At 31.4% G+C, this 27,351-nt stretch overlaps 3 protein-coding genes across 6 annotated transcripts; 2 read left to right on the top strand and 1 right to left on the bottom strand.

The window, feature by feature from the left end:
• Positions 1-487: 487 nt before the first annotated feature.
• Positions 488-18,054, bottom strand: LOC132740236 (5'-3' exonuclease PLD3-like). 4 transcript variants are annotated; one of them, XM_060728098.1, is made up of 11 exons: positions 13,470-13,581; positions 11,869-12,106; positions 11,209-11,392; positions 10,350-10,467; positions 9,729-9,862; positions 9,272-9,472; positions 8,612-8,751; positions 6,698-6,869; positions 5,928-6,030; positions 4,097-4,322; positions 488-3,155 (listed from the first exon to the last, which is right to left on the bottom strand). In XM_060728098.1, exons 2-10 carry the CDS (start codon positions 12,078-12,080, stop codon positions 4,138-4,140), a joined length of 1,449 nt encoding a protein of 482 aa, XP_060584081.1. In that variant the 5' UTR covers positions 12,081-12,106; positions 13,470-13,581; the 3' UTR covers positions 488-3,155; positions 4,097-4,137. The 4 variants fall into 4 exon arrangements, with proteins under 4 accessions (XP_060584081.1, XP_060584083.1, XP_060584082.1 ...); XM_060728100.1 differs by lacking the exon at positions 13,470-13,581 and adding an exon at positions 17,953-18,054 and having other exon boundaries at positions 488-4,322; XM_060728099.1 differs by lacking the exon at positions 13,470-13,581 and adding an exon at positions 17,865-17,982 and having other exon boundaries at positions 488-4,322.
• Positions 13,620-17,002, top strand: LOC132740239 (uncharacterized). Its single transcript, XM_060728102.1, has 2 exons — positions 13,620-13,768; positions 15,061-17,002. Exon 2 carries the CDS (start codon positions 15,063-15,065, stop codon positions 15,474-15,476), a length of 414 nt encoding a protein of 137 aa, XP_060584085.1. The 5' UTR covers positions 13,620-13,768; positions 15,061-15,062; the 3' UTR covers positions 15,477-17,002.
• Positions 18,055-18,173: 119 nt separating the features above from the next.
• On the top strand, positions 18,174-27,105 carry LOC132740238 (uncharacterized). Its single transcript, XM_060728101.1, has 9 exons — positions 18,174-19,946; positions 20,327-20,357; positions 20,780-20,866; positions 21,633-21,738; positions 22,046-22,076; positions 22,677-22,785; positions 24,035-24,160; positions 24,726-24,791; positions 25,164-27,105. Exons 1-9 carry the CDS (start codon positions 19,644-19,646, stop codon positions 25,364-25,366), a joined length of 1,062 nt encoding a protein of 353 aa, XP_060584084.1. The 5' UTR covers positions 18,174-19,643; the 3' UTR covers positions 25,367-27,105.
• Positions 27,106-27,351: the final 246 nt, after the last annotated feature.

Here is a 27,351-nt window from a genome sequence, read left to right as displayed (position 1 = left end):
AATAATGTTGAAAGTATTAATAAGAAAAAACATGGACCAACGCGGCCTCGAACTTAAAACACGTGTGGCGCTTAGATCATAAACTCGTGATTTACCCTATTGCGCTATAACGCTGAGTACACTTAGTTTAGAGATACAAATTAAATTAAATTCTATCGTACAGCGTACATCTCACGGAACTTACCGAACATCTACCGAAGATTAACATACTGTGTGCATCGACCGTGTAATCAGTACGTAATTGACAGGTTAATAAAACCAAACAATATAATGATTATGTTACATGTCTAAATATAGAACGTCAACATTGATTTTATTGCATAATAACACACACTTTCGGTAATAGGAAAAAATGCAGGTGGTGTTAGAATATTTTATATATGACATGGACAAGAATTCAATCCCTGACCTCATGTATAAAAAGTATAAACTATCACTCAACATGTTATTGTTGGGATGCAAAGTTAACATATATAAAAACAAAACCTACAACTGTAAAAGTTTATTTTGGTACACAAAATAATCTCTGTTACTGGAATGATAATGATACATGTCTGTATGTATTTTCAAATTCAGATTAGTACAAGTAACAAATTTGTTGATCAAAATTTAACTTATTTTGTTCCATGACTGATGTAAATTTCTTATTTAAGATTATCATTGGTGTATAACTAATTGGCATAATAATGATACAACATGTCTATGTCTATATGTATGTTCAAATTTCTTTTTTTAGATTATTATTGTGTACATTATATAAATGATTTAATCTACACATTGTTACTAGAATTTTTTTTTACAAAATTAAAACAAGAGGGCCATGATGGCCCTGATGTCGCTCACCTGTATATAGGCCTCCGCTCTTAGGGTTTTTAAAAAGAAGATATTTAAAGTTTTTTCTTTCGGTTGCCATGGCAACCAGAGTTCTGCATGAAATTAAATTCTTTGAACAATTTTTAAAGGTGACCACCAAAGGAACATTCCTGTGAAGTTTGGATGAAATTGGCTTAGTGGTTTCTGAGGAGATGTCATTTAAAGTAAAAGTTTACGGACGGACGACGGACGGACGGCCGGATGGCGCCTGACGAAAAGCGATCACAAAAGCTCACCCTGTCACTTTGTGACAGGTGAGCTAAAAATATAACAACAAAGCACACATACTTAACCTTAACCCTTTACTTCCTATAGAGGTGTTTTTTACAGCTTTTCGACCCCCCCCCCCTTTCTCAGGCCTAGAACAGTGAAAAATTACCTTATTTAGGCCCCAAATACTGTTTTTTGGTTTGGGAAATGTTGGGGCCGCCCCCTATCAAAAAGGTACATCAGGGGGTTGCCAAAAGGGGGATGTGCCTCCTTCTGTTTTGGGGGTTTGAAGGGGGCAGCAGCCCCCTTCATCGACAAGAAAATTAGACATATGACAGGCTAAAGATGGCCTCAGGTTAATCGTAAGGTAACGTGTAACCAACACTGAAAAGCCTTTTACTCCATCTCAATCCATTGAGAAGTTGCAGCACTTTGAAATCAGTTTTGATGGGAAAAAAACAATTCAAAATAGTTATTTTGGCAATTTTGAGATGTTCCCCCGTTGCCATGGTAACAGAAAATTTAAGATTGAGCATGCTGTTACAGATGATGTCATCCAGTCAGCATTTATAGAGGCTCATAGGGAAGACTGGGCTTGCCTAACTATGTTGCCTCTTTAAATAAAGTCTTTATTATTATAATTATTTGTGCCAAGTTTCATCAGTATTGAATCATTTAAGTTTCATAGCAGTTTGAACTTTTCAATGAAAATGGCCATTTTTCACAATATGTGTTCAATGATGTACAAAAAATGAATTTACAAAACTGGGATTTTTTTCTCAAAATATTGCAACATTGCAATTCTAACAACAAAAAGATTAATTAACAATGTTTTTACCATAAAATGAAACATATGGGCAAGATGGAAAGAAAAAAATGAGATCAGTATTTGAACACTATCATCCCTGATGTTATACATTAAAACAACAACATAAGGCAAATAATTAATATTAGTATTGAAATTGAACAAAAAGCAATTCTTTAACAGTTTGCAAAATTCATATACCTGAACTAATGTTAACATTTCATTATTAAAATACTTCTAATTCCTTATAGAGCTTATTTTTACATAGTTAGAAAATAATTTACAAGTATATATGAACTCATTGTTACAGAAATTTCATGTGCAGAAATTCTTGCAAGATTTAACAATCATGTTGAATATAAATATTATGTACCCCTATATCTGTGCAATTAGCAGTGATGTATGATAAATAAAATGAGGATAATTATTTGGTACAAAACAATAATAAAATAGCACCATACAAGTTTCATGTTAGGTTCTACAAGGTGTCAAAATGAAACTACATTGCAGCTGTAAGCAATTACATCTACTGCACATGTATAATTATATACTGCACATGTATAGTTATACAAACATGTTTCAGTCCCACAACATAAATATCACAGTCCTCTATTTGACAATTCAACATAGCCTGTTTTTGTTTTTTTGCAATTTATAATACTATAATACTTTCAGTGTTAGTGCATTGCCGATATATTATCTTGTAAATAAAATCAACTCTAATGCAAGATGATAAAAGGCATTAAACTGAAAAGATGTCTGAAAAAATGTTTAAAAAATACAATTATAAAGTGGCTATTTGTATTATAAAAATAATAATACAGAAGGATTCTTGAGCAATCAGTAATAATTTCAGTCCTGAAATAAATCCTAAATTTGGTGTTCCATCAATTTCTATCCCATCTCATGCTTGACATATCAACATACCGTGTTTTATCATTATCTCTATACTGTACTACTAAAGCAGTGTTATCAATCATGTTATCCTCAATTAACCTCAGTTATCCTCATTAATGAACTAAATGACAGATGGCATTTTGTGGTGAAAACAAAATTGTCTGAAAACTGTGTATGATTATTTCATTCATTGCACTCGAACAATTTGTATATTTGGTGTTGCACTCGAATAAATTGTATATTTGGTGTTGCACTCGATTAAATTGTATATTTGGTGTTAATTAATTTTGCATCCTTAGAATTCATAAATTCAGCCCTTAATTTGAATTTTATTCATCATTTTATGTACATGTATAAAAAGATGTTATTACTGTATTCCTAGAAAAGATTTCGCGCATTTTAAGTTAGCGGCTTTCGCGGTAGGCATGATTCCGCGAATCTTTATAGCCGCGAATATGTCACTTATAACAAATCCGCGAACATTTATAGCTTCAACCAAATATAACATAAAAAGTGCAGAATATTTATTATAATCTACTTACACAAAACAACATATAAACACAGGTGTTATAGAAATGTGTAAAAAAATACTTATGTATGTTATTGATACTAGTTTGCACGCTGAAAAAGACAAAAAACAATTATTTGTAATTAACATGCTTATTGACGTTATTTGCTAGTCACGACGTTGACAAACGCATTTACAGATTGCGAATATTGAATGACTTGGGTTTTATTTGCTTGGAGTAGGTGTAATCCTTTGTTAAAAGTACAATAGCGATCAAGTGCTACATGGATAAACAGCTGTTATGTTGTTATAATGAAAGCTATGTACAGTACGATAATGTGTAAAAATGTGTTAAAAAATAAGTATCGACATTTTGAAGATAAAGTCAGTTATGATTCAATGAGAATAAAAGCTAACGGGTCTGACTAAATCTTACTTAATTACATAATGAAAAAGGTAAGGAAATATGAATGTGTTCACGGAACAATCGTTCTTGTTCGGCTGGTCAATAGATGAAAATGTATCGAGTAACGTTGCGCTTTAGGCGCGACTTGTCAAAAAAAAATAATTAAAAGCACCCAACAGGCAAGGTCATGCATAAAAAACGTAGCCTCCAAAAACTGTATTTTAGGCTGTAGCGACTTTTGTTGTGATTAATGCTTCCGAGGGATCACTTTGTTTCCAGAATTTTAACATTCGCGGAATTCGCGGTTACTATATTTCCGCGAAAGTTTGTCTCCGCGAAAATGCCGACGTGAAAAACGCGAAATATTGTATCCGCGAACATTTCTAGGAATACAGTAATCAAGGTAGAATGGTTTTCAATAGAAGTATACAGATTACATCAAGTGTGAGTTAGTGTTGAGTTAAAGTGATTTAGAGGTTTAGCATATTGTGAGTTCCAGTCTCTCTCAAACACAGCAGCCAATTGTGCTCTGATGTCATTCTGGTTGCCTTGGTTACTGCCATCTATAACCAGTCCTATACCTCCAGTTGTAATAAAATAATCACCTGACCAGTTTGATGTCCCTGAAACATGAAATGGATTATGATACTGAATATTGTTGACTAACAAAACAGCAACTTTAAGTAACTAAGGACAATTATAACACTTATCCAATACAATGCATATCTATATAATATATATTTTTGTTGGGTTTGAATCACACAACACTTTTAACGGTCATATGGCAACTTTCCCACTTTACTGGTGGTGCCCTTTCAGACATAAACAGGCACTTGAATAAAACCACTGTTCTTCCATAAAGATATAGAGGATATATGTTTAGTTCAGTGTAAGATCGGAATATATTCCACCGAGTGGGCACCAAAAGGTATATTTCACAAGTGGCGCAGCCATGAGTGAAATATGAACTTTTGGTGTTCACAAGGTGAAATATATTTCCATCTTACATTAAACTAAACAAATTTTCTTTTGATTATATGCAAAGAAACATTTAAAAAGACATTTTAACCTAGTACTGAATGGAAAAGGCGCCAAATAATAATACAAGGTGACGTCATTTACGACGTCACATCATTAAGTTGGCTTCCAGTACTGTGAACGCTTGTATTTCACTGAAACGGGCTCAAATATTCAAAACAGTGAAATTATCAAATTGATAATTTCACTGTTTAAAACAGGTCAATTCATTAAATTTACATAAAGTCTCTGACAAAAATTCTTATTTTGTCTCTATTTTGTTTGATATCTAGTCACAAACCTGTGTTCTGCACATCGCCTCATAATAAGTAACATTTCTTCTTTCTATTGGTTCAAAAGATACAGAGTGGTCACAAGATCTTGAAATTCATACAAAATGACTGAGTTTGACCTTGACCTGAGGAAGGTCATCTCATTATGGTTATCATTTCTGCCAAGTAAGTTCAATTTCCTTCCATTAGTTGAAAAGATACAAACCAAACAAGGAACTGCTTACAGGCGAACTGATGACCAGGTGCAAAGCAATTTACACCAAAAATTTTCGGGCATATAAAAAAGCCCTATCTTATGTATATAAATGCAGGTTTTTTTTTCAAACCTTAAAACTCTTTAGATAAGGACCTTAAGAAATATGTACTTGCACAGCATGAGACATGATAGACTATTAACACTTTCCATGCTTTATTTCTTAAATGGACTTGTCAATCTTTAAATCTAGACAAAACCCTTAATTATTTCTAAGGAAAATTTTAAAATAAGTACTGATTAAATAGTGAAGGGGCGTCCGTGGCCGAGTGGTTAAGGTCGTTTACTTCAAACCACTTGCCCCTCACCGCTGTGGGTTCGAATCCCGACAGGGACTTTGGATTATTTCATGTGAGGAAGCTATCCAGCTAGCTTACGGAACGTCGGTGGTTCTACTCAGGTGCCCGTTCGTGCCTGAAATAATGCACGGAAGGGCACCTGAGGTCTTCCTCCACCAGTAAAGCTGGAACGTCGCGATATGACCTATACTGTGTCGATGTGACGTAAAACCCAAAAACAAAACAAAACAAATAGTGAAAAGTGCTGACTATGATCAGAGAGGACAGACGTGCCACCTGATCTTAGTCTGCACTGGTCACATGGGTAGATTCAGATGCTGCCAACTGGGTTAAGGTTCCAGAGTTTTTCAAAAAATAATACAATACCTATGTAAGCTGTTTTATCAGTAACCATGTACTTGTTATGGTTAACTCTGCCATATGGAATGTTTCTCTGAGCATCAGTAAATGCTGGTACTACAAATAATCTCTGAAACAAAAATATTCATTTTTTTTTTTTTGATGCGTTTATTGAAGGTCGCTGCCGAAAAGCCCATATGGGCGACCTTACACTCAAGTCGGGTCATCCGAGATTTTTCGTCGATTTTTTTCCAGCTTTATTGGTGGAGGAAGACCCCAGGTGCTCCTCAGGGCATTATTTCAGGCACGAGCGGGCACCTGGGTAGAACCACCGACCTTACGTAAGCCAGCTGGATGGCTTCCTCACATGAAACATTTCGACCCGAGTGAGGATCGAACCTACAGTGGTGAGGGACCTGTGATCTCAAGTCAACGACTTTAACCACTCGGCCACGGAGGCCCCTTAAAAATATTCAGTCATCAGTAAAATATGCAAATACACATAGAAAAGCATAATGAGGCTAAAAAGCTTTGTGTAATCAACATAAACATACAAATTAACCAGCAATCATTGCCAAGGCTTGCAAGCCAAAAAGGTGCGAACAATATTATCTTGCAATCAAAGTTGTCAAAATAGTCAAAGTGCTTGACTTTCTTTTGAAAAAAAAAACAGCAACAAAAACAACAATGTATGTTAGGAAACATCTTGGTAGAACAGAATCATGCCTGTTTCAGTGTAACTGTATCAGGTATATCTAATTTTCCTGCAGTTTGAAAGTAGACATGAGTATACCTACCACCTCTATGTTGACATTTACATATTTAGAGCTGTATTGCAGAGCCTGGAGTGATCTTAAATAGATGAGCATTTCTGGCCATGTATGATTCCAATAACTAAATAATAGTCTAACATTTACATGTTTGTTGAATGCTGCAGACCTAATGGCATCATCTATATCTGGCCAGTATCTGAAAATATACCCTCTGATTAATAATTGTCTATGTAATTCAAAAGTTTTTCACAAATATCATCTACTAGTATGTGAGGCTAGTATGTCATGCTATATGTACTATATCAAGTATGACAAATCAGGAATATAAATACTTGTTAAATAAATGTTGGAAGTAGGAAACTATATAGCAATAAAATTTGAATGAAAGAACTGATTAAATGTGATGTTGTAGCTAACAAAAACATAATTAAGTAGGAAAAATGGTCTACTTTACAGAAGGAAAGGAGTGTCTCACAAATCAGAGAACTTGTTTTGTTTCCAATATTTAAATATGACTATGCTTGAAAACTGAAGATCTTTGGGGTAGATTGCTTGTTATGTTAACAAAAGTCACAAATGGAAAAGATTAAAGTGATTTTATTAATTGTCAAGTTAGATTAAGACTGGCTTGCAATTTAAGTCCTGTTTTGTTTAGTGTTATTATAAATGATTTGTATGATTCTTTTAAACAGAATGGAATGAGTGGAAAACAAATTTCACCAGATATTGTAGAAATATTTATGTAGTTATTTGCTGATGTAGTACTTACTACTGACACTGTAGTTTATCTGCAAGTACTACTTAATTTGTGATATCAATATTGTCAAATTTGGACATTGTTAATGTAACTTACTCAAAAATTGTTACGTTTAAAAATGGAGGACACTTGTCAAATGGTTTTATAATATTGAACCTGTTCAAACTATAAAAGGTTATACTTATATCCGATTTACTTTTCCTTAACAAAATGTCAGAATCAATGGCTGTTAAAGGGAAAGGAGTATTATTTTCACTGTTGACTATGATGTTGGTGATAATAAGGAATATATATTTGAGGTTTGAAGTAGATACATTAAAAATTAAAGAAGTTAAAGAACAACATTTTTAATGGAAAAATCTAAGTTCAAGGGGAGACTTTTCTGGAAATATTGCTACTAGAGTTATGAACCTTGTCAAAAAAGATGTGATTGATGATAAAGGACTATATATTTGAAGTTGATACCTTAAGAAATAAAGACATTATAGTAAAAAATGATTTACTGCACAAAAACTTTAATCTGAAATCTGGACACAGACCCTAAGATTTGCTAATCTGTTTATACATCACTGTTGTAAGCTATCCGGTTGTAAATGTGTACACTAGACATTTCCAAGATGTGAACAAAGTTGGGAAAAACAGGTGTCTCATTTTCTAATCTCAAACATTTTTTTATTAAATATACATGTATATCTGGCCTAAATATCTATAGAAAAATGTGTATAAAACATGATGGGTCTTGGTACCATTTATTCCATTGTCATTAATTTTTTGGATATCTTGCATTAAATATTGCCACTAGATAAAATTTAACATTTGTCCTTTACAGGCATAAACAGCCATTCAATGCATGCTTTATTTCTGTTGTTTGTCTAAATCTAAACAAATAAATGCCAAGCTGAATGAAATATATTGTTTTAACCCTTAATCTGATGGAACTGGGAGTGATTAGCCTTTGTCACCAGTATATTCAGGCCAGCCTACAAAACAAACAAAAAGTGTTGTATGGTCCTTCTTCATTGTATGAATGGCTGATAGTTTATATAAACTAAACAACCATTCAGGTATGTGATAATACTGTATAGGCTATACACATTAATTTTCGTACAGGAACATCAATCTTAAGGTAGGACTTAAGAGCAATCATGTACATTATGTAATGTAAACTAGTGTTAACTTACATTCTAGGATGTGAGAATTGTGTAGTAGGGAAATAATCCATCACTGCTATATGAACATATGACTTGGCATTATTTATGATCTGTACAATAGTACTTCCATCCTGAGACCGACCACTAGGACATATTGGTGGTGGTGAACTCTGTAAATTACAAATATAGTAAAAACACACCACTTTCTATGTAAAAAAAACACTATACAATATTTTCAAAAATTGTTTTTCTTCTCATAGTAACTTCTTGCATCTACACTAGGAAAGATGTATCATATATAAAGATGCTGCTAGTTGAATGATATATGAAATTGTATTACAAAGACAAGACTGAAATGGACTTAAAAAATATGAACACAAAATGAAGTGATTTAAAAGTCAAATTACTGTAGCCTTTATCAGGAACTAGTCACTGCATAAGAAAGGCTTAATAGTCCTTCTTCAAAGAATGTCTTTAAAAAGTTTCTTATTATCTTATTTTGTGATCACTTGGAATATAAACAATGATTTGATTTAAAAATAAAAGTTTTATGTAATTTTCATAATCATACTACAGAAAAATGTCAAAGAAATATCTGTTACATTTTTTTCAAAATCTTGTACTTTTGAATTTTGATGAAATATTTGATTACAATCTTATATTAACAAAATATATAAAATGGTAACTTACAGACAGGAATGTGTTGTACTTTGTTCCATTAAAGTTGACTATCATTGGTGATGACATATTGTACATGGTGTTATATTCTGGTGGCCATGACGATGGAATGCTAGAATCTGGTGTTGCCAGGTACCAGTAAGCATCAAATATCTTCCCTATATCAGCAGCTAGACAATCACAATTTCTTACTAAAGACCCCATCTCTTTTACCTGTCATAATACACACATTAACAATTTTACACCATAGTAATCATTATTTATATAATATATACATAACCTTTAACTTATAATATTTGTATTGGATTGTTTTGCTTTGAATTGCTACCAATTTAATGCAAGTTTGAGGGTCTTCAGTAACAAGCTAGTTTCATCAATATACCTTACTTGTACTTCTTAGTTGTACATACATTATTTTGAAGATGTAGGACTATGTTATTATTTAAAATATTTCAATCTTCAATACTACCTGTGTAAATGATCTCCAATCAAGATTTGCGCTACCAAGGTAAAAATGTTTCCTGTCCACCAACCACATTTTAGTATGAAGTATTCCGCTATGTAACAGTCTGTCAAAATCTAAACTGCGCACCTCAGCTCCAGCTATTCATTAAACATAAAGTGGAAATATTGTTGATTTTCTTTTGAATCAAGTTACAAGCAAAAGTAAAATCAATACACATGTCTGATGTAAGGCTGTAAATGAATCAACAAATTCAATTAAGCATGTAGGAATATAAGCATAATTTTGAAATTTCAACAAAAGTGACAAACTTTAAAGGTAGATTTATCACATATCCATGCCCCTTTTGCCACTCTGTAAAAATTGGTATTGCATGGTCATGCATATATTTTGAAGTGATGTCATTTGCATTTTATTATATATTATTCTAATTATATATATTGACTTGCCTGGCTATATACTTGTGTGACACATATGACTAGCAGTCAAGAAGTATCACAAAATAAATGTAGATTTTCACACACATCGAGCCATATCAATATTTTCGGGATTCCCAGAAAGTGGCTGTATTTGATAATATGGAAAATCTATCTTTATAACTGATCAATGGAGTAAAACTATGCTTACCCTCTTTAGCTAGATAGAGTGTGTCATTGATTGGTTTCTTTGAATAACTCTGAACTATTCTTATCTTTATTCCTTTCTCTTTCCCAGCAAACACTAGATCATTGAATAACTGTTCACCCTGCCAAAAAGTGAATTAACCTATTGTATAATGAACTTATCATACATTAAAATTGGAACAGTCCAATAGTACAGTGGTTTAAGGGATTTCAATATTAACATACTAAAACTGAGGTACCAATGGTACGGTTGGAGTCAGTGGTACAACTGCACACATGTTCTGGCTCTCTGTAGCATGCACACAGTTGATCTTCAAAAGTTAAAACTTAAATTATCATAATGTTTTATGGTGTGTAACATGTTTTGACAAGCTGTAAATTTTTAGCAAACAATATACAATGTATATGTTTATATATATATAATTATAATTAAGAAGTTAAGTGTGCTTGTTTTAAGATGAAACACATCAATAAAAAAAACTTGCTAAAAGTCTACAAACTACTTTGTATAGTTTGTATTTTATCTTAAACTGACTGATTTCATAAATATACATGTTTATCACACACCCGTGCCGATTTTGCGACTCCGTAAATATGGTATTGCACGGCCGTGCATATATTTTGACGTGACGTCATTAGCGTTATACAAATATAGTGTAAAGAAGTAATCAGTTCCTTGTGAAAGTGAAGTCAGCTAGTACTGGTAAACTGCTTCACAGCCTGCCCAGGAATGATGCGGTGGCTGAACTGTGCTCTGGTAAATTCAATGTAGCTTACTGCCGTTATCCGGAGTGAAAACTACCAACGACAACACTCATAGCATATTTCATAATAAAAGTATAACTAGCAGGGTTATATCTTACTTGCCAAGAGGAAGGGTCAGTGACTGGTAGGTCATTAGGTCTCATTGTCCAGTAGAAACTTGCTATCTCTATAGTACTCTCCGCCTTTGATATAATATCCTGTATACCAGAGAATGTTGATGGGTGTGAAGGTTCTCCAGCGTTATATGTTAAATTTTCTGGTATACTTTCAACCATAGTATATCTGTAAAACCAACATTAATATATCTGTAATGTCTAAAGGTATATATTGATTTAATTAAGTGAACGACTGCAAAAGGTAGATCTAGTAATAAACAGTCTACAGACTACCCTTGTGTTTGACTAATTTGTTCTCTTCTATTTCCATTGTGTTTACTTTAAAAAAATATATACAAATTTGCATACATGTAACTACTTTTACAAAATTAATATATAACAGAATTTGAGGTAATAGATATTATGAAGTAAAAACAAGTTTTGATTAAATATGTCAACAGAAAATCATGGATGAATTTTAAAATAAAATGAATACTGTGCTTAAATTTAAATTAAACTTCATCAGTTAAACTTACTTTGTTGACAATATATGAAAAACAGATTGTCTAGTCAAAATTCATTATATTTAAACACACAATAATTGAACAGTTCATTAGTGTGAGGTGAGATGAATGTAATGTGGGTAAGATGACTTTTACTTACATACAGGCATCATTGTTTGTGTCACATTTTAAATCTATATCTGGGTGATTATCAGCACTATATCTATCTGTTATTATATATATAACAACGCCAATCACTGTGACAAAAGCCAACACTAGGACAATAATGCCTACAATCAACACAACCAGTTTCCATTTCTCTTCCTTCTTCTTAACATCAAACAAATTCTCTTTATCGTCTTGAGTCTTCATTCTGTCACTACTAGATCTATATTGTCCTGTAGAGTTAAGATGTATATCATCATAGAAGAATTTTCATGTTCAATTAAAATAAATGTCATTAATTACAAATGAAAAAAAAGCTTTATAATATCACACAGATTACAAGTAGTTAGCTCTTAACATTTATAATGTTCAATGAATAACTCTACTTCTTTTTTAAGATAAAATGAAGAATACATTCTCGAGCACGGTGCCTGGACTCTATACATGTATTGTATTGTGACCAAAACTAGGTCCAGACCAAAAAAACAGGTGACAATCCTTATAAATAGACAATAAGTATGCTACATGTACACGTAAAAAAATATAGAATTTGCTTGAAAAATGGATACAAGTAATTTGCTTCTCATTGAGCTAAGGGTGAAAATTGCGTTTTTTGGAGTTGGAACCCTTGTCTACATATAAGGATTGTCACCTGTTTTTTTGGTCTGGACCTATTTTGGTCACAAATAACCCCAATATAGAGTCCAGGCAACATTGCAACCCAAATTTGTTCTTATGTGTATTAATCTTTTTTAAGTTCTGTACCTGTTTTTATTTTTATCATTAGTATTGGTAAAAATTGAAAAAATATTAAAAATAAATATGCGATAACATTATTTTATGATCTGCAAAATAAATGAGACTCCTCTCATATAAAAAAATCAATAATAAATGTCACAAAGATGATGATTATTATAACAGTGTTTAAAATCAAAGAAGCTATATTCTAAAAATTCAATACTGATTGCATTTGGACTTGAAATAAAAGAAAAATAAAAACAAAAGCTTCCAATCAGACAACTAAATATTAGTGAAAGAAAGGCCAGGATGAGGCAGGAATTTTCTGGGGGGAAAAAAACAAATGAGTTTTATTTAGTAAAAATCTTGCTAGAGTTATGTGTCTTGAACAGTGATATACCAACAATTATATTCCCTTAGACATACTGTATGATTTAATAGTTTCAAGTTGAAATTAGTAGTAGTGTTGTGGACATAGTAATAAATATCTGAATTTAATTACCCCTGATAAAATTTCTCCCTCTTACTTCTATCCCCCCTTTAAACTGAACAAAGTGTCAAAAATATTTGAATGTCACTTACTTGTAATTCATTTAAAGATCTTAAAAGAAAACTCTTGCTTCATTACATCTAGATCTAATGCTTTAATAGACATCAATTTTCTACAATAGCTTACTTACCTTTGTGTATATTTAAAATATTGATATTTGTTAATTTATTGAAATATCTAACATGTTACATTTAAAAATGTTTTAATTTTTATTATTCTGGTGTCTGTTAATACTACAACACAAATATTTAATTTAATTTATATCAGAAAAAATAGTTGCAACTTAATTTTATGCAATATACACCTACTGCAAAGCTGGTGAAGCTCCCTGTTACTTTTTTCTTTATTACAAGTCCTATTTAGCAGGTACCTATTTAGCACTGTTTAGTCATATGACATATAGGGATCATTTCACCAGGATCGCTTTATACTCAACACCGCTTGTGATCAAATTGGTACCCCGCTCAATAATCTGAAGTACGCAAGAAATCAACGAGAGCCGAAAGCAAATTACCTGTCATGGAAGATATCTGACAACTATTATTTTCTCAAGTCTAAAATTTCCCTTTTATCGTTCACTGCAGGCATTTTAGTACTTTTTGAAAAGGTAGAAAGAATTTTATTTTACATTATATCTTTTTGCTTGTTAATTTCAAATGAAATGTAACATAAATTTGGTTTCATCCGCTAAAATTGATGAAAATATCGTGTCATAATTTTCCTTTCTAGTTTCGACTTGCCTCAAACTAGCACTTAGGGTGACAAATGACGGAGACCCATAGATAATTGGTACAGAATTGATAACTGACAATATGCCCCATAACGACTAGCCCCACATAAAACAATTATTTGAAACATGCTTTAGACAGTATCAGATTATCAAAATTGACAGGATTAAGAAATGAGAAGATAAAATGTTTGTTTTGGAATGTTGTTCTCAGCATCTAAGTTTATAAACAGAAATTGATCATTTAGAACATTTTTATGTAGAAAATCTTTTGAAATGGATTGATGTAGGATTTTTATTATCATCTATTTTTAAGTGGTGTTGTTGTCATTCGAATTACCCTGGGTCCATCACCTGAATTTTAATTTTTATATCCCTACATTATTTGGCGTTAAATGTTAAAAACACAGTTTTTGTCGGATACATTTAGTTTCAAAACATTCAATTAGTTATTCTTCAATTTTGCCACTCCCACCTACCCCTTAATTTTTATTATTTCTTCTTCTGTTAAATATTAGAATGTAATTAAAATGTATTATATGTGTATTTGCATGTGCCTTTTGATGTTTTGTTTTGTTTTCATTTAAATAATGTGTTATAAACATTGTTGTATTCACTTGTGCATTGCTCATTAATATGACTTTCTTTGTGTGGCAATACTTTGCTTGCATTCTTTGTCATATTGTCATTTCTAATTTTTGTATTTCTAAATCTAACTTGTGATAATTTAAATTTTCATAAAATCGCACACAAAAAATATATATAAATACTGAGTCTGTTAAAATCTTACAACAAACAGCTAATATTTTGCTTATTGACACTGCTTACAGTGTGACAAAAATACCCTTTTTACAAGGATTAACAAGATAAAATTTGGGCGAGTGTGCATTATTTGGAAGAAAAGTTAACATATATCACTTATCTTCAGTTGTGGCTTGCCTGTCCCGTTATAATATGTGTCAGATGATCGGCAAGTTCATTTATTACATTTATCAAGGGTTAATTTGAAAATAAGATATTAAATTTATACGCTCAAAATTTATATGTAAACTTCAAAAACTTTTGATTTGAAGAAAATGACTTGATGCTTCTTAATTTTATTTACTTTTGAAATATGTATGAGTAAAGAAAATTCCAATACTCTTAACACAGTTGTGTTATAATTATTTTAGTCATGGAGAAATCTGAAGACATGTTAAAAAAAGAAGATACAGACTCAAGATCTGCTTCCAAAGAAACTGGTGATGAAGGTGTGTCAGATATGGAAGTAGAAACTACAGCAGAACATGATGTAGTCAGAAAAGAAGCAGAAAACTTGGATGACAAGAAGGTTGAGAAAGAGACTTTGGATGATGAGGTTAAAACTTCTGATGTCATTGATAAAGAATCAAAGGATTCTTCAGGAGTAGAAGATGTAGATTTAACAAAGAAGTCAGAAGACTCTGATATACAAGAAGAAAGTGTGGAGAATAAAGAAGCAGGTAAAGAAGAAGGGTATTGTGGATTTTATTCAGCACTAGTTTTGATAATGGTTTCCCCAGGTCTTTCATATGAGCCCTTGAATTTGATTTTCTATTTAATTATCTGAATAATATATATGTCATAATTCTTATTTCTAGAAACTTTTAATGTTATTATAATATTTAAGAAAATCCTTAAAATCTCTTCATTTGGTTACTAAATTTACTGATACTTTTTCCTAACTCCGTGTTGTCAGTTTTATAGCCCATCTTTCTGTGAAAAAATCCTGTCAACAGAGAGATAGATAAACGGAACATCTCTGCTGTAAGGATGCTTTAGGAAACTTGTTCCTTAGGCTTATACATAAAACTATGAAATAATGGAAAAATTTAATTTAGTTTAGTAATACTTTATATTTTGAGTTTGTTTTTTCTTACATCTTGCTAACTTCATTATAATTTTTAGCTCGACTATTCGATAAGAATAAGTAGAGCTATTGTAGTCACCAGAGCGTCGGCGTAACCACTTATGTTAAAGTTTTTGTAATATCTCGAATATTTTCAAAGTCCATTGACATATGGCTTTGAAACTTTGCACACTTGTTCACCATCATGATCCCAACCTGTACACAGGAGGAGATAACTGTATCAAGCATTTGGCAGAATTATGCCCCATTTTCGACTTAGAATTTTCGTTAACGTTTTTGTAATACCGCAAATATTTTCAAAGTCCATTGACATATGGCTTTGAAACTTTGCACACTTGTTCACCATCATGATCCCAACCTGTACACAGGAGGAGGTAACTGTATCAAGCATTTTGACAGAATTATGCCCCTTTTTCGACTTAGAATTTTCGTTAAAGTTTTTGTAATACCTCAAATATTTTCAAAGTCCATTGACAGGTAACTGTATCAAGCATTTTGACAGAATTATGCCCCTTTTTTGACTTAGAATTTACAAATAAGTTTGCATACCACCTCAGATATTTTCATATTCTATTGACATCTGGCTTTGAAACAAGTTGAAATTTTATACTCTTCTTTGAGAGCATAATAGGACTCTCTTCAAGGCCTATAACTGTAACATGGTTTTAAAGAAAAATTTTGCCCTTTTGTTAACTTAGAAAATTTTACATTATCAAGGTTTTTTTACTGTCAAGCACTAAGAATAGTCGAGGGTTGCTGTCCTACCGACAGCTCTTGTTTATATTTGTATATTAATATAAATAAATGATATGACCTTTAGAATGTTGATTTAAGAACAACAAACATCTATAACTTAGTCCATAAGTCAGCAAGATCAAAACACTTAAACATGTATATCTCATTGCCAAACATTTAGTATTAAATAAGATGTCCTCACTTGTGTTGTTTACTTATGAAAGATAAATATAAGACAAAGAAAAATGCAAGATTCATTCAAGAATTAAGATAAAAGTATCCACCTGAACAAAACACTTTTTTCTGAATATTTATGAAATTTACAGAATATTTATCTGCTTGATTTCATTGATGAAAAAATTATACAATCACAATGATTGCAGAAGTGCCAGTACACTCACTAAAATTCCCTTTATAAGAAAATTGGTCTACCCTCCTTTTAAACATTTCCAATAATTTGTAAATAAACATTTGAGCAGCATCAGGACAAAACCAACGTAATGGGTTTGCGAACAGCATGGATCCAGACCAGCCTGCGCATCCGCGCAGTCTGATCAGGATCCATGATGTTCGCTATCAGTTTCTTTACTTGTTATAGGGTCTTTAAGCGAACAGCATGGATCCTGATCAGACTGCGCGGATGCGCAGGCTGGTCTGGATCCATGCTGGTCGCAAACACACTATGTTTGTTTTGTTGTGACACGGCTCATTTAGTTCCTTTATTGATACTAATTGACTGACACGATATTCAAGGAAATGTTGTATGACCAAAGTAGTTTACAATGATATACAACAACAAGAACAATTGACTCATTGTCTCTTCATTCTAATTGATAACATCATTCTGTCAGTAACAATGAACTATCAATGGTGGATATAGAAGCGATAATAGGATACAAGTAGAATAATTTTTTTGTACCAGTCCTATTGTTATTAACAGTACATGCACTATAAGTTTCTTAAATGATTACTTAACAAATTTTTGAACAATGAATTTTGATCATTTTGGTATAGTGACTATAATATATATGGTGTAATTTGGCCTGAACGATAATATACATTCAGAAAATTAAAAGATGAAAAAAGATAGATAGATAGATATAATTTATTGACATATACATATTTGTACATAGTCATAATACAAAAAACGTAATACATAAATCATAAGTCATGGTACGATCATATTGAAAACAAACATTGTTAAACAAAAGTATATAAGGAGAATGTTCTTAAATCCATATATAAACAATACAAAGTTGGCATTACTCTTATTAATACGTTGCAAAAATGACTTTCATATATTTAATATGTAGTGAATCAACGATTCCAGGCCTCTTACAACTTTGCACTTACTTTTGTTCAAATTTTCTTCTTCATCAGTACTGCTCCCTTTTTTCTGTTTGCTCACTATAAAGAAAGAATACAATAAGAATGAATGTACCTGTTGTTATGCCTGGAGTATCTAAAATCTCATGTGACGATGTATCATTCAGTAACACTTATATAAAAAGGAAATTTATTAATTCAACTTTGTAGTATAATTGCTAATCTATATTTAAGGTATATCTTTACCCTTACACAACAATTGTATTTCATAGCAGCAACACTATAATATATATATATCTCTGACATATTTTTGCTGTTATGAACAATAGAGTAATATAAAGATATACATTTACATGTATAGTTGAATTTTTGCTGTTAATAAGTTATATCTTGTATTTGTATAAGAAAGCAGTTAAGTAAGCTACAAAATATGATACCTTAAAGCATGTAAAAGAATGAAATAATTTGAACCATTTTTTTGTTGTTTTTAAAGAAGATGGTTTATGATTAAATTATTATCAAGGCACCATGTAAACACAGCTTACTGCAATGACAGCCCAGGTAGTTTCATTATGAAAACATACCTGTCAAGTGACATTGCACAAGCAGGTGAAAAGCATAACTAACTGAATTCTTTATATTTATAACAAAAATTGAAACAAGGAATTATCAAATCAGATGTATGGTTTTATGTAATTTATTTCTAATGCACCTTTTTTCATGCATTTACATCTGCAGAAGGGGTGGTCAGACTTATTAAATCCTTTGATCTGCAGGCTTGTGTGCTTCTGCAATTGTTAATGCACAAAAAAGGTGGATAAAACAATGATATAATGCTGTGGTATAAGTCAACGTTCTATGAGCTTTGTCAGCAGACATCATTATTCTCAAGTTATGTAATAGCTGATATAAAATACTTGATACATTTTTATGATATGTCTTTAGTTTAAGTTTTTGAAATGTTTGTTTATGAGTGAGGGTAAACTTCTACCTTAATCATGACAGAAAACACTTCTCTTTAATGATGACCTTTGAAGAAGTTATTCACTGCAAATCTAATGTAAAGTCCACCTCTATTACTATGCAGTTAGTTGATATTGCAATATCCATTTGTGATGCCCATTCAAAGTACTTCTCTTGTAGTATGCCAAGTAAGTGGTTTTGTTATCATTTAAGGACACACTTAAGATAACATAAATTAGCACTTGTCAAACACTTAACATGTAAAATTGGTTAACTTTATTAACACCTTTAATAATATACAATCTATGTATTTATATTATAACTCTCACTTGGTGTCTACTACTGCCTGTGGGTAATTGAAGGGTTCTAAATTTCCTGATTTAATCTTGTTTTATCAATTATAAGTGTCCTGTTTTAAGTTTAAAGGTACAGGAAATATTATGAAGACAGATGTGTTATCTGTATAATAATTAAAAGTCACAATGATAATGTGATAAGTTAACAGCTTCTGTTATCTCTAAATTTAAGGGGTAAAAATAGGATCTGGATGATAAAGATCTTGATACTGGTAGTCATTCTTGGTTATATCCCTGTTTTATTGGTCATCTTAAATTGAATGTTTATATACTAGTTGATGTAGTAAAATATAGTTGTCTGTAGCAGATGTTTTAAAGACTAAATGATTTATCACAGAATATTCTGTTTAGCTTTTTAAATATGTGATACTGCTTCATATTGAAACTTACAATCACTATAAATAATTAGTCATTGTGTGAAATAGCATATAAGATCTACAGCAAAGTACAAGGATTTTTATATCATTATTTTGGTACCATTATAAGCATGATGATGAAAGTTTTAGGAGATGCCTTTATACATACACTGTTAGTGTTTGAAAGCAAGAAACTATCATATGGTAATTATATGTTTGTTGATAATGTACGTGAATTATTTTACCCAGAATTGAATATAGATTTGAGCAAGGAACCAGCTCTAGATGATGCTGGTAGGAACCAGATGTTTGAAGAAGGTTTGAAGCTGGATAAAGAAGGAAAAAAAGTGGAAGCATTGAAACGATATCTAAAATGTCTCGTCGGTTTGAAAGAGAATTCAAGATTTGCATTGCTACCTCAATGCTTGCGAAATGTAAGTAAAACTAAATGATATGCCAAGATATATTTAAAACAATGTGTCTATGTCTATTAAAACACTAAACTTTGTGTATTATGAAATATAGAATTTTACTGTAAATTTATTTTGAAAGGATTATATAGTTTTTGGATTCCATGGTTCATATTATTTTCTAATTTTCTGAAACAATGTTACATTTATGTCTTAAAATAGAATAATTTTTTTATTTATAAAGGTATTTATACTATCTTTATTTAGTATTGTTGCCATGTACATAATTTATCACAGTCTTCACTTACCATATCAGAGATGTAGATCAAGACAAAATAAATAGACTTAGCTTGATTGAATTAAAGGTCAGTTTATATGTCAGATGAATATTCTTTAATTTACAGATTGGTGATATCTATTATGGTAGAGATGAATGTATCCTTTTACAGATAAAACTTTTGTCTCATCATAAATAATACACTTAAATTGATTGCTAAGTCATTATTTTGTTGTAACATAAAAGTTATATACTTCTATGTAAATGTTAGATTCAGAGGCTGTGTAATTTAGTTTAATTTACTTTACAAAGCATTCATTAAGGATTGAACTTGCTGATATGACATATCTTGTAATAGGCTAGTTGTGGGTTATTGACTGTATCCAGATGCTCTATTGCACTCAAAATATTTCCACTGCAGTCTTCCTTCACTAATTAAAGCTAGTAAATCACCATATTTCCTTAACAGTGTCTGTGTGGTTTTAAACTGAACACATTTCTCTTATAACATGTAATTTTGATTGTTTTTGGAGGTTTCGGTATTAAAATGTTAGCCAGTTTTCCTTAACTTAGATGCTAGTTGATAAAGCAATCAGTTTTATCCAGGCAGAGAAGTTATATTATGAAAGTGTTCTCATAGATGACACAGAGTTACAGAAACATATAGGTAAGTAAATCACTGTAAAGTACAAGTTTCGAGTCAAATTTACAATTTTCTGCTGGTCAGTGGGTAATGGTATCCCTAGGAAGCTGTTCTCTCTACTAAAGGCAGCCCACAATGTGGCACCATGGATTTATACTGCCCTCCCAACTACCCATAGTGATACATATTGAAAAAAGTGAAGCAATATGGAGTGAATTTTTTGCTCAAGGAAATAAGTATTGTTCTTAATGGGATTTGAACTTGGAACTTGAACTTTGAACTCATAGTCTTAAATATGTGGCCTTCCACTGAACCACTGCTTCCCACTGTATCCTCAAATATGTTCACATTTGTACCAAGTACAAAGCACTTTCAAGTAAAAGAAATACTAAAGAATCTTAAAACAATCATCAAAGAGTATAAAAACATATCTTAGTAAGTTCATTCATTTTATGGTTTCTTATGAATTTCTTAATAAAATTAACTTCAGATTTTAAAGTTATGCAAAACTCCTATAACTTTCATATTTTTAATTGGAGTAACTTGTGCATTCAAATGAAGTTACTTGTGTAAATTCAAATGAAATAGCTTGTGTTTTCAAATGAAGAAACTTCTATATTTAAATGAAATAACTTGTGTATTCAAATGAAGTTACGTTATTTAAGTGAAGTAGCTTGGTATTCAAGTAAATAGTGTATTTATATGAAGTTATTTGTATGTTTAGATGAAGTAAATAGTGTATTTAGATGAAATGAAGTATATATTTAGATGAAGTAACATATATATTTAGATGAAGTAACAAAGCAGGGTGCTGGTGATACAGCTGACACTAATATTGATGCCCTCAGAGCCTCAGAATATGAGCAGCTTGCTAAACTATGTCTTGATGAAAAACAGTGAGTTGTTTTAATTTTACTCAATACACTGAATTACAAAGCTTTAATTATTACATATAAAAGAATATGATATTTTTCTGCCAGATATTCACACAAGTTTGAAACAGGTCACATGTTTAACTAGGATAAGATAAGGCAACAACTTGATATGTTTATAACAGACAAACACATTGTATTCTCACATGTAAGTGTATTCATTTATTAGATAATAAGGATCTAAAGATAACATAAATCAGAGATTGTATATATGACTATACATTGTATATTCTTCTGTCTATAGTTAAATCTATCTACTATGCTCTTTCAGACCACAGTTAGCACTAGAATATGCAGGCAAGGTAAGACTCCTTACATATTCACAATTATTTAGATACATGTATGATACATGTATATGTTAAAACTTAAAATGTTTTAAAGTGTGTAGTTCTCTCTTGTGTATGAGTGTAGAATAAAAGTGCCTCAACCAAAAGCCTCTCTATTGACTTTTAAAAAGCTGAGTGTTTTTTGTCCAGCCACTTATCTATAAAATATACCATCTTCAAGACATGACATGACTATTAATTACATATCTAATTGTTGTTAAATTTATGATAACATGTCATACTCGTTGGTTTGTAGTATTGTTTATAGAATTAAGTTTACAATGTTTGATTTTAAATTGTAAAAAGCTTGCAAATTGAAATAAGATATAGTGAAAGTAATCTTTGCCACCAGTATAGAGCCAGGCCAGCCTACTCATACATGCAGTCTGACCAACTTCAGATTTTATCTTAATATCCCAAAAAATAATAATAGACAGTTCCAAAATGGTAACTGGACAAGTTTATTTAAAAAATTCAGCAGGTTAAGGGTTAAGTAATGGCCTACATCACGAAGAAACACTTTAATGCATGTAATATACCCAAAGTTACACATGTTTTGTGTTTTATTTTGAACAGTGTACAAAGTTAAGACAGAAAGTGTATGGTGACAATAATCCCCTTGTTCAACAGAGTCTTGATTTCTTTGCTACAGTCTATGCTGAGGTTGGAAAAGTTCAATACACAGGTAAGAAATGATGAAAACCAATTCATTGAAAGTTCGTTATTATCTCATATTAATTTGCAAATACTTATCTTATCTTTCAACCTTTCTAATTCCATATTGTTTTGTTAGTTCCATCTCAATATTACTTTTTTCCATTAGTCCAACTCAACATTACTAATTCTTGTACCTCTGCCACATAATGTTAAGGAGGCTATACTAGAATCATTTTGTCATATCAGTCAGTCGGTAGGTCAGTTGTCCACCTCCATTGTGTCCACTCTATTAATCCTGAAATCCTTGAACTTGAAGGATTTTCTACAAACTTGGCTCAAATGTTCACCTAAACAAATGGTGTGCAGAATCCATGCCACTTCTGTGCAGGCTCAAGGTCAAATATCAGACAGTTACATGTTTGCTATATAAGTCATATACCAGAAGAATGATTTTCTTTAAACTTGGCTCAAGTTTTTCCCTCTACAAGGCAATGTGCAAAACCTATGCTGGCTTTGTGCTGGCTTATGATCAAGGTCACCCGTAAAGGTCAAAATTAATGTCTGACAACTTGTGTCGCTTTATAAATCCTATACATGATGAAGGTTGGGGTTTTCCTCACTTCTATGGCAGCTCTAATTCTATGTTATTTTGATATTTGATAGTGCCATTTTAACACTGTTTAGTTTGAAAACCTTGGTCCTTTCTTGATAAAAAAACAACTTTGATCATTTTCTGATCAAATTTTATAGTTTCATTTATAGTTAGAGACATTATTATAACATTGAAGTAAGTCCTTTAAGCTATTATTATCTGTCATATAATTTTTAAAAAAAGTACAACAATATGTTATATTACAACAATTTATATGAAATGAATTAATAGTTTAAAGGAGGCACAATATTTAGGGTATTTTAACATTTGATTGATTTGTTGGGAGAGATTTAAGCTTGTTTGATACAAAATTAGTGAAGAAAACAAAATAATTGCTGGCTACATTAGATTTTACCTCCTGTTTTTAACTGTTATTAATTTTTCTTCCTTTTTAAATACAAGGAAATTTTTTTATGGTAATGATATAAGATTATATTGTAATTTGTTTGTAATCAAACATTTTACAATTGATCATTAAAGATGGTGATAATAAAAATGACTTGGATCATAGCATTTATTGAAAAGAGAGGAAACTCTTGACTGAGCTAATATGATGTACACACAAAAGCCTATATTTATAAATATATGTTTTTAAGAAAGTGTTTTTCTTTTTTGTTTGTTGCAGAATCAATGAGTAAATATGCCAAGTCTGGGGAACCAGATATTACCTCCCCTACTGTGTCATGGGAGACAACTCCAGCAGACACTCCTGAACCTACCTCAATATTGAGAAAAAGAAAGAATACTGAAGGTGAGAAATTAATATAATGTTTGGTGTAAAAGTTATTATCGCTTGAGTGAAAGGGAAAGTAATTTTTTTTATAAAGACAAGTTTTACTGTTATCATTTTATTTATTCCATTGTTAAATTTTAGATTTTACAGATAAATTTTTGTTTCAAAGGAGATGTAAAGTTTGCTTGAATCTTAGGGTAATAATTGGAAGTATTCTTGATTGTTATGTTTTATGGGATTGAAATGCAAAACATGCTAATCATTAGAAATTTAAACAATGAAAAAATGGCATGCTTATCAGAATGATAAATGTTATCTATCTGTTTAAACTTACTTGACTTAATTGTTGCAAGAATTTTGTAATGGGACATGGCCAGATATAAAATGGAAGCTGATTTAAGACTGTTCAATATCAAACATTAAAAAATGAAGCCAGTAGTACAATTAAGTACATGTAGACACTAGTCATACTTGGTTCTTATGCTTTAGACATGTCAGTGTTACTGCTAGCATGCTGAGATATATGTAATATAGCTTGGCATTATTACACAAACTTTAATTCTAAACTATACTTCTGTTGTAGGTGACAGAGAAAAGAAGGTTAGGTTTGATGAATCACAAGTGCCTTCAGATGCCGAGCTTGATAGAGGTATGTATCAAATTGTAGAGACAGTTTATTTCATATGCTCATATTAGTATACAAGTATGATGGATGGCCTTTTGATTCGTCATTAAACCAATTCATTAACAGTCAACATTGAAATAATTGATAGACAGTCAATTGTCTGCAATTGTTTGTAGTCAGCTTTAGATTCATATTGTTTCAGCCATTGACAAAAAAACTGTTAAGAAACAATAGTACCCAGTAATATAAGTAATTTTCATGTTACTGTAACTCCAAGTCTTTAATATTTTGTGGCCAGACACAGTCTTACAGTGACATTTCTAAGTATCTGTATGATATTTTGGCATTTGTTTTTAAGCTGTACTAACATGTTTTGTTGTCTTTCTTTTATTTCAGAGGAGAAATGTGCCCGCTTTGTGCTCCTGTGTTTCTTTTTTATTTTGTTGTTTGTCCTGTTCCTTCTTGGCATTTATTTGTTCTGCAGACTACAATCACCATCAACATGTACAAATGTTGGTTATTTCTTCTCGGACACGGTCATGCAGATAAAGTTCTGGTATTACAAATTATTCTCCAGTGCCAACTCTAAATACACATAGCTTTCACGAGGGAGGACAGAAGAACAGCTGTGGTGATACCAAGTCTCAAAGATTCAAACTTGGCTCTTTTTAACATTATGTTGTTTAGTTTTATATATACATGAATATGAAATATTTTTCATACAATATAAATATGTTGTTCCTGGTGAATCAAAACTGAAAATGTAGTCACAATTATTTATTGTATTGATTTGTCTTCAAGTATGTTCAAAATTTAGTCTTTTTTGTAATTTTTTAAACAAGTACTTTTTACACTGTTTCAAATTTCTTGCAATATAGATGTTTTTAATGAAATAAATTTGCATATTAAAAGAAAGTCGGGAAAATAATTTTATCAGAGCCTATTTCATGCTATTTTGTTACTTAGAAAGAATAAAGATATTTAGAAAGAAAAAAGAAAATATGTCCTATGAAATCGCTTTAAGATGTTAATTTCTTTTGAATCCTTTTTATCAATGGTTTTGTGAGTTCATTGTTTTGAAGGTTTGTATGGTATATAAGAATCTTTATGCATCTGTTTATAGTTTTACTTACATTGATATGTTAACTGTATTGATGTTGTACACAAATGGCAAGGCTTTACCTGTGATACAATTACTTTATATAGGTGAACATTTTATGGTGTTTCAATTTTAACTTGTTGGTGAAATAGTATCCATGATGTTAAGATTAAGAGGTTCTTTTTTTGTTGAAAGTATGTGTACTCAAGTATCAATTTTGATTACCGATACATCTATACTAGAACTTAAGTTCGAGCATTAAATTAACCAGTAACTCATTGCCATCCCTACAAAAAACTTTGCTGTTTGAAATGATTTCTTTTAAGAGATAATGTGTACATTCTTATTTTTGAATTATGAATAAATTTTCAGACAAACACATGTCAACCACAGGTTTCAATATACATTCTTCAGGTTTTAAGTCGGTGCTTTCATAAACAACTGTATCTACTTATAATGTGTGAAAGTGTCCCACAAAAAAAAAGAATGATGTCTGTACTTAAATGAAGGCAAAGTTAATACGAATTGTCTGAATTTAGAAATTATTGTACATATGTATGTTTTTTATTGACATGTAAATTGTAACTTCTCTCTGTGATAAGGGTGGTACTATATACAGTACTTCCTAGTTGTGATTTGAGCAGCGTCACGACAAAACTAACGTAATGGGTTTGCGACCAGCATGGATCCAGACCAGCCTGCGCATGCGCACAGTCTGATCAGGATCCATGCTGTTCGCTATCAGTTTCTCTACTTTTAAAAGGGTTTGTAAGCGACCAGCATGGATCCTGATCAGACTGTGCAGATGCGCAGGCTGCTCTGGATCCATGCTGGTCGCAAACGCATTATGTTGGTTTTTTCATGTTGCGGCTCATTTATGTCTAAATATTCAGATATTTCAGGCTTTATTTTTGTTATCACTGTGCAGCTTATCTATGTTTTGCTATGTAAGAATGTGTTGTTTTTATGTTTGTTTTTTTGTTGTTGTTTTTTTGTTAATTGAATTTATTCATTTAAGTTACTTCAATTTATGTTTAGAAGAGTTGAGTAAATGTATGTTGTTTTACACAGGTTATCTTTATTCTACAGTCATTCAGATGTGTTTTGCTTGTAATATATAATACAAAAAAAAATTAAATAACTTTTTGGTAAGAAATGCTCAAATATCAATGTTGATTAAGTCACATGAGTGAAGAAAAACTTCAATATCAAGATATTAATAATAGTGAAAAACTGAAACCTGTTGTTTGATTGATTTTTAGCTCGACTTTTCTATGAAAAGGGGAGCTATCCTACTCGCCCCGGCGTCGGCGTCGGCGTCGGCGTCGGCGTCGGCGTTGGCGTCACACCTTGGTTAAGTTTTTCGTACCACCCCACTTTATTTCAGAAGTATTACAAGTATGGCTTTGAAACTTACCATACTTGTTCACCATCATAACCTCCATCTACAGACAGGAGTACATAACTCTGTCAAGGTTTTTGACA

The sequence above is a fragment of the Ruditapes philippinarum genome, unplaced genomic scaffold, assembly GCF_026571515.1.
Source record: "Ruditapes philippinarum isolate M1 unplaced genomic scaffold, ASM2657151v2 ctg2342_1_1_1_1, whole genome shotgun sequence".
NCBI classification, from domain to species: Eukaryota; Metazoa; Mollusca; class Bivalvia; order Venerida; family Veneridae; genus Ruditapes; species Ruditapes philippinarum.
This window is presented reverse-complemented; position numbering and strand designations above follow the sequence as displayed.

Bases quoted from the DNA above. Each gene is read 5' to 3' on its own strand.
- LOC132740238 (XM_060728101.1), top strand. From the start codon at position 19,644: ATGATGATGAAAGTTTTAGGAGATGCCTTTATACATACACTGTTAGTG. The intron at 21,739-22,045 runs GTGAGTTGTTTT...ATGCTCTTTCAG, and splicing joins CTATGTCTTGATGAAAAACA to ACCACAGTTAGCACTAGAAT. The intron at 22,786-24,034 runs GTAAGAAATGAT...TGTTTGTTGCAG, and splicing joins TGGAAAAGTTCAATACACAG to AATCAATGAGTAAATATGCC.
- LOC132740239 (XM_060728102.1), top strand. From the start codon at position 15,063: ATGGAGAAATCTGAAGACATGTTAAAAAAAGAAGATACAGACTCAAGA.
- LOC132740236 (XM_060728100.1), bottom strand. From the start codon at position 12,080: ATGAAGACTCAAGACGATAAAGAGAATTTGTTTGATGTTAAGAAGAAG. The intron at 9,473-9,728 runs GTAGTATTGAAG...GTATTATGACAG, and splicing joins ATTGGAGATCATTTACACAG to GTAAAAGAGATGGGGTCTTT. The intron at 6,031-6,697 runs GTAGGTATACTC...TTTTTGTTTCAG, and splicing joins TAAATGTCAACATAGAGGTG to AGATTATTTGTAGTACCAGC.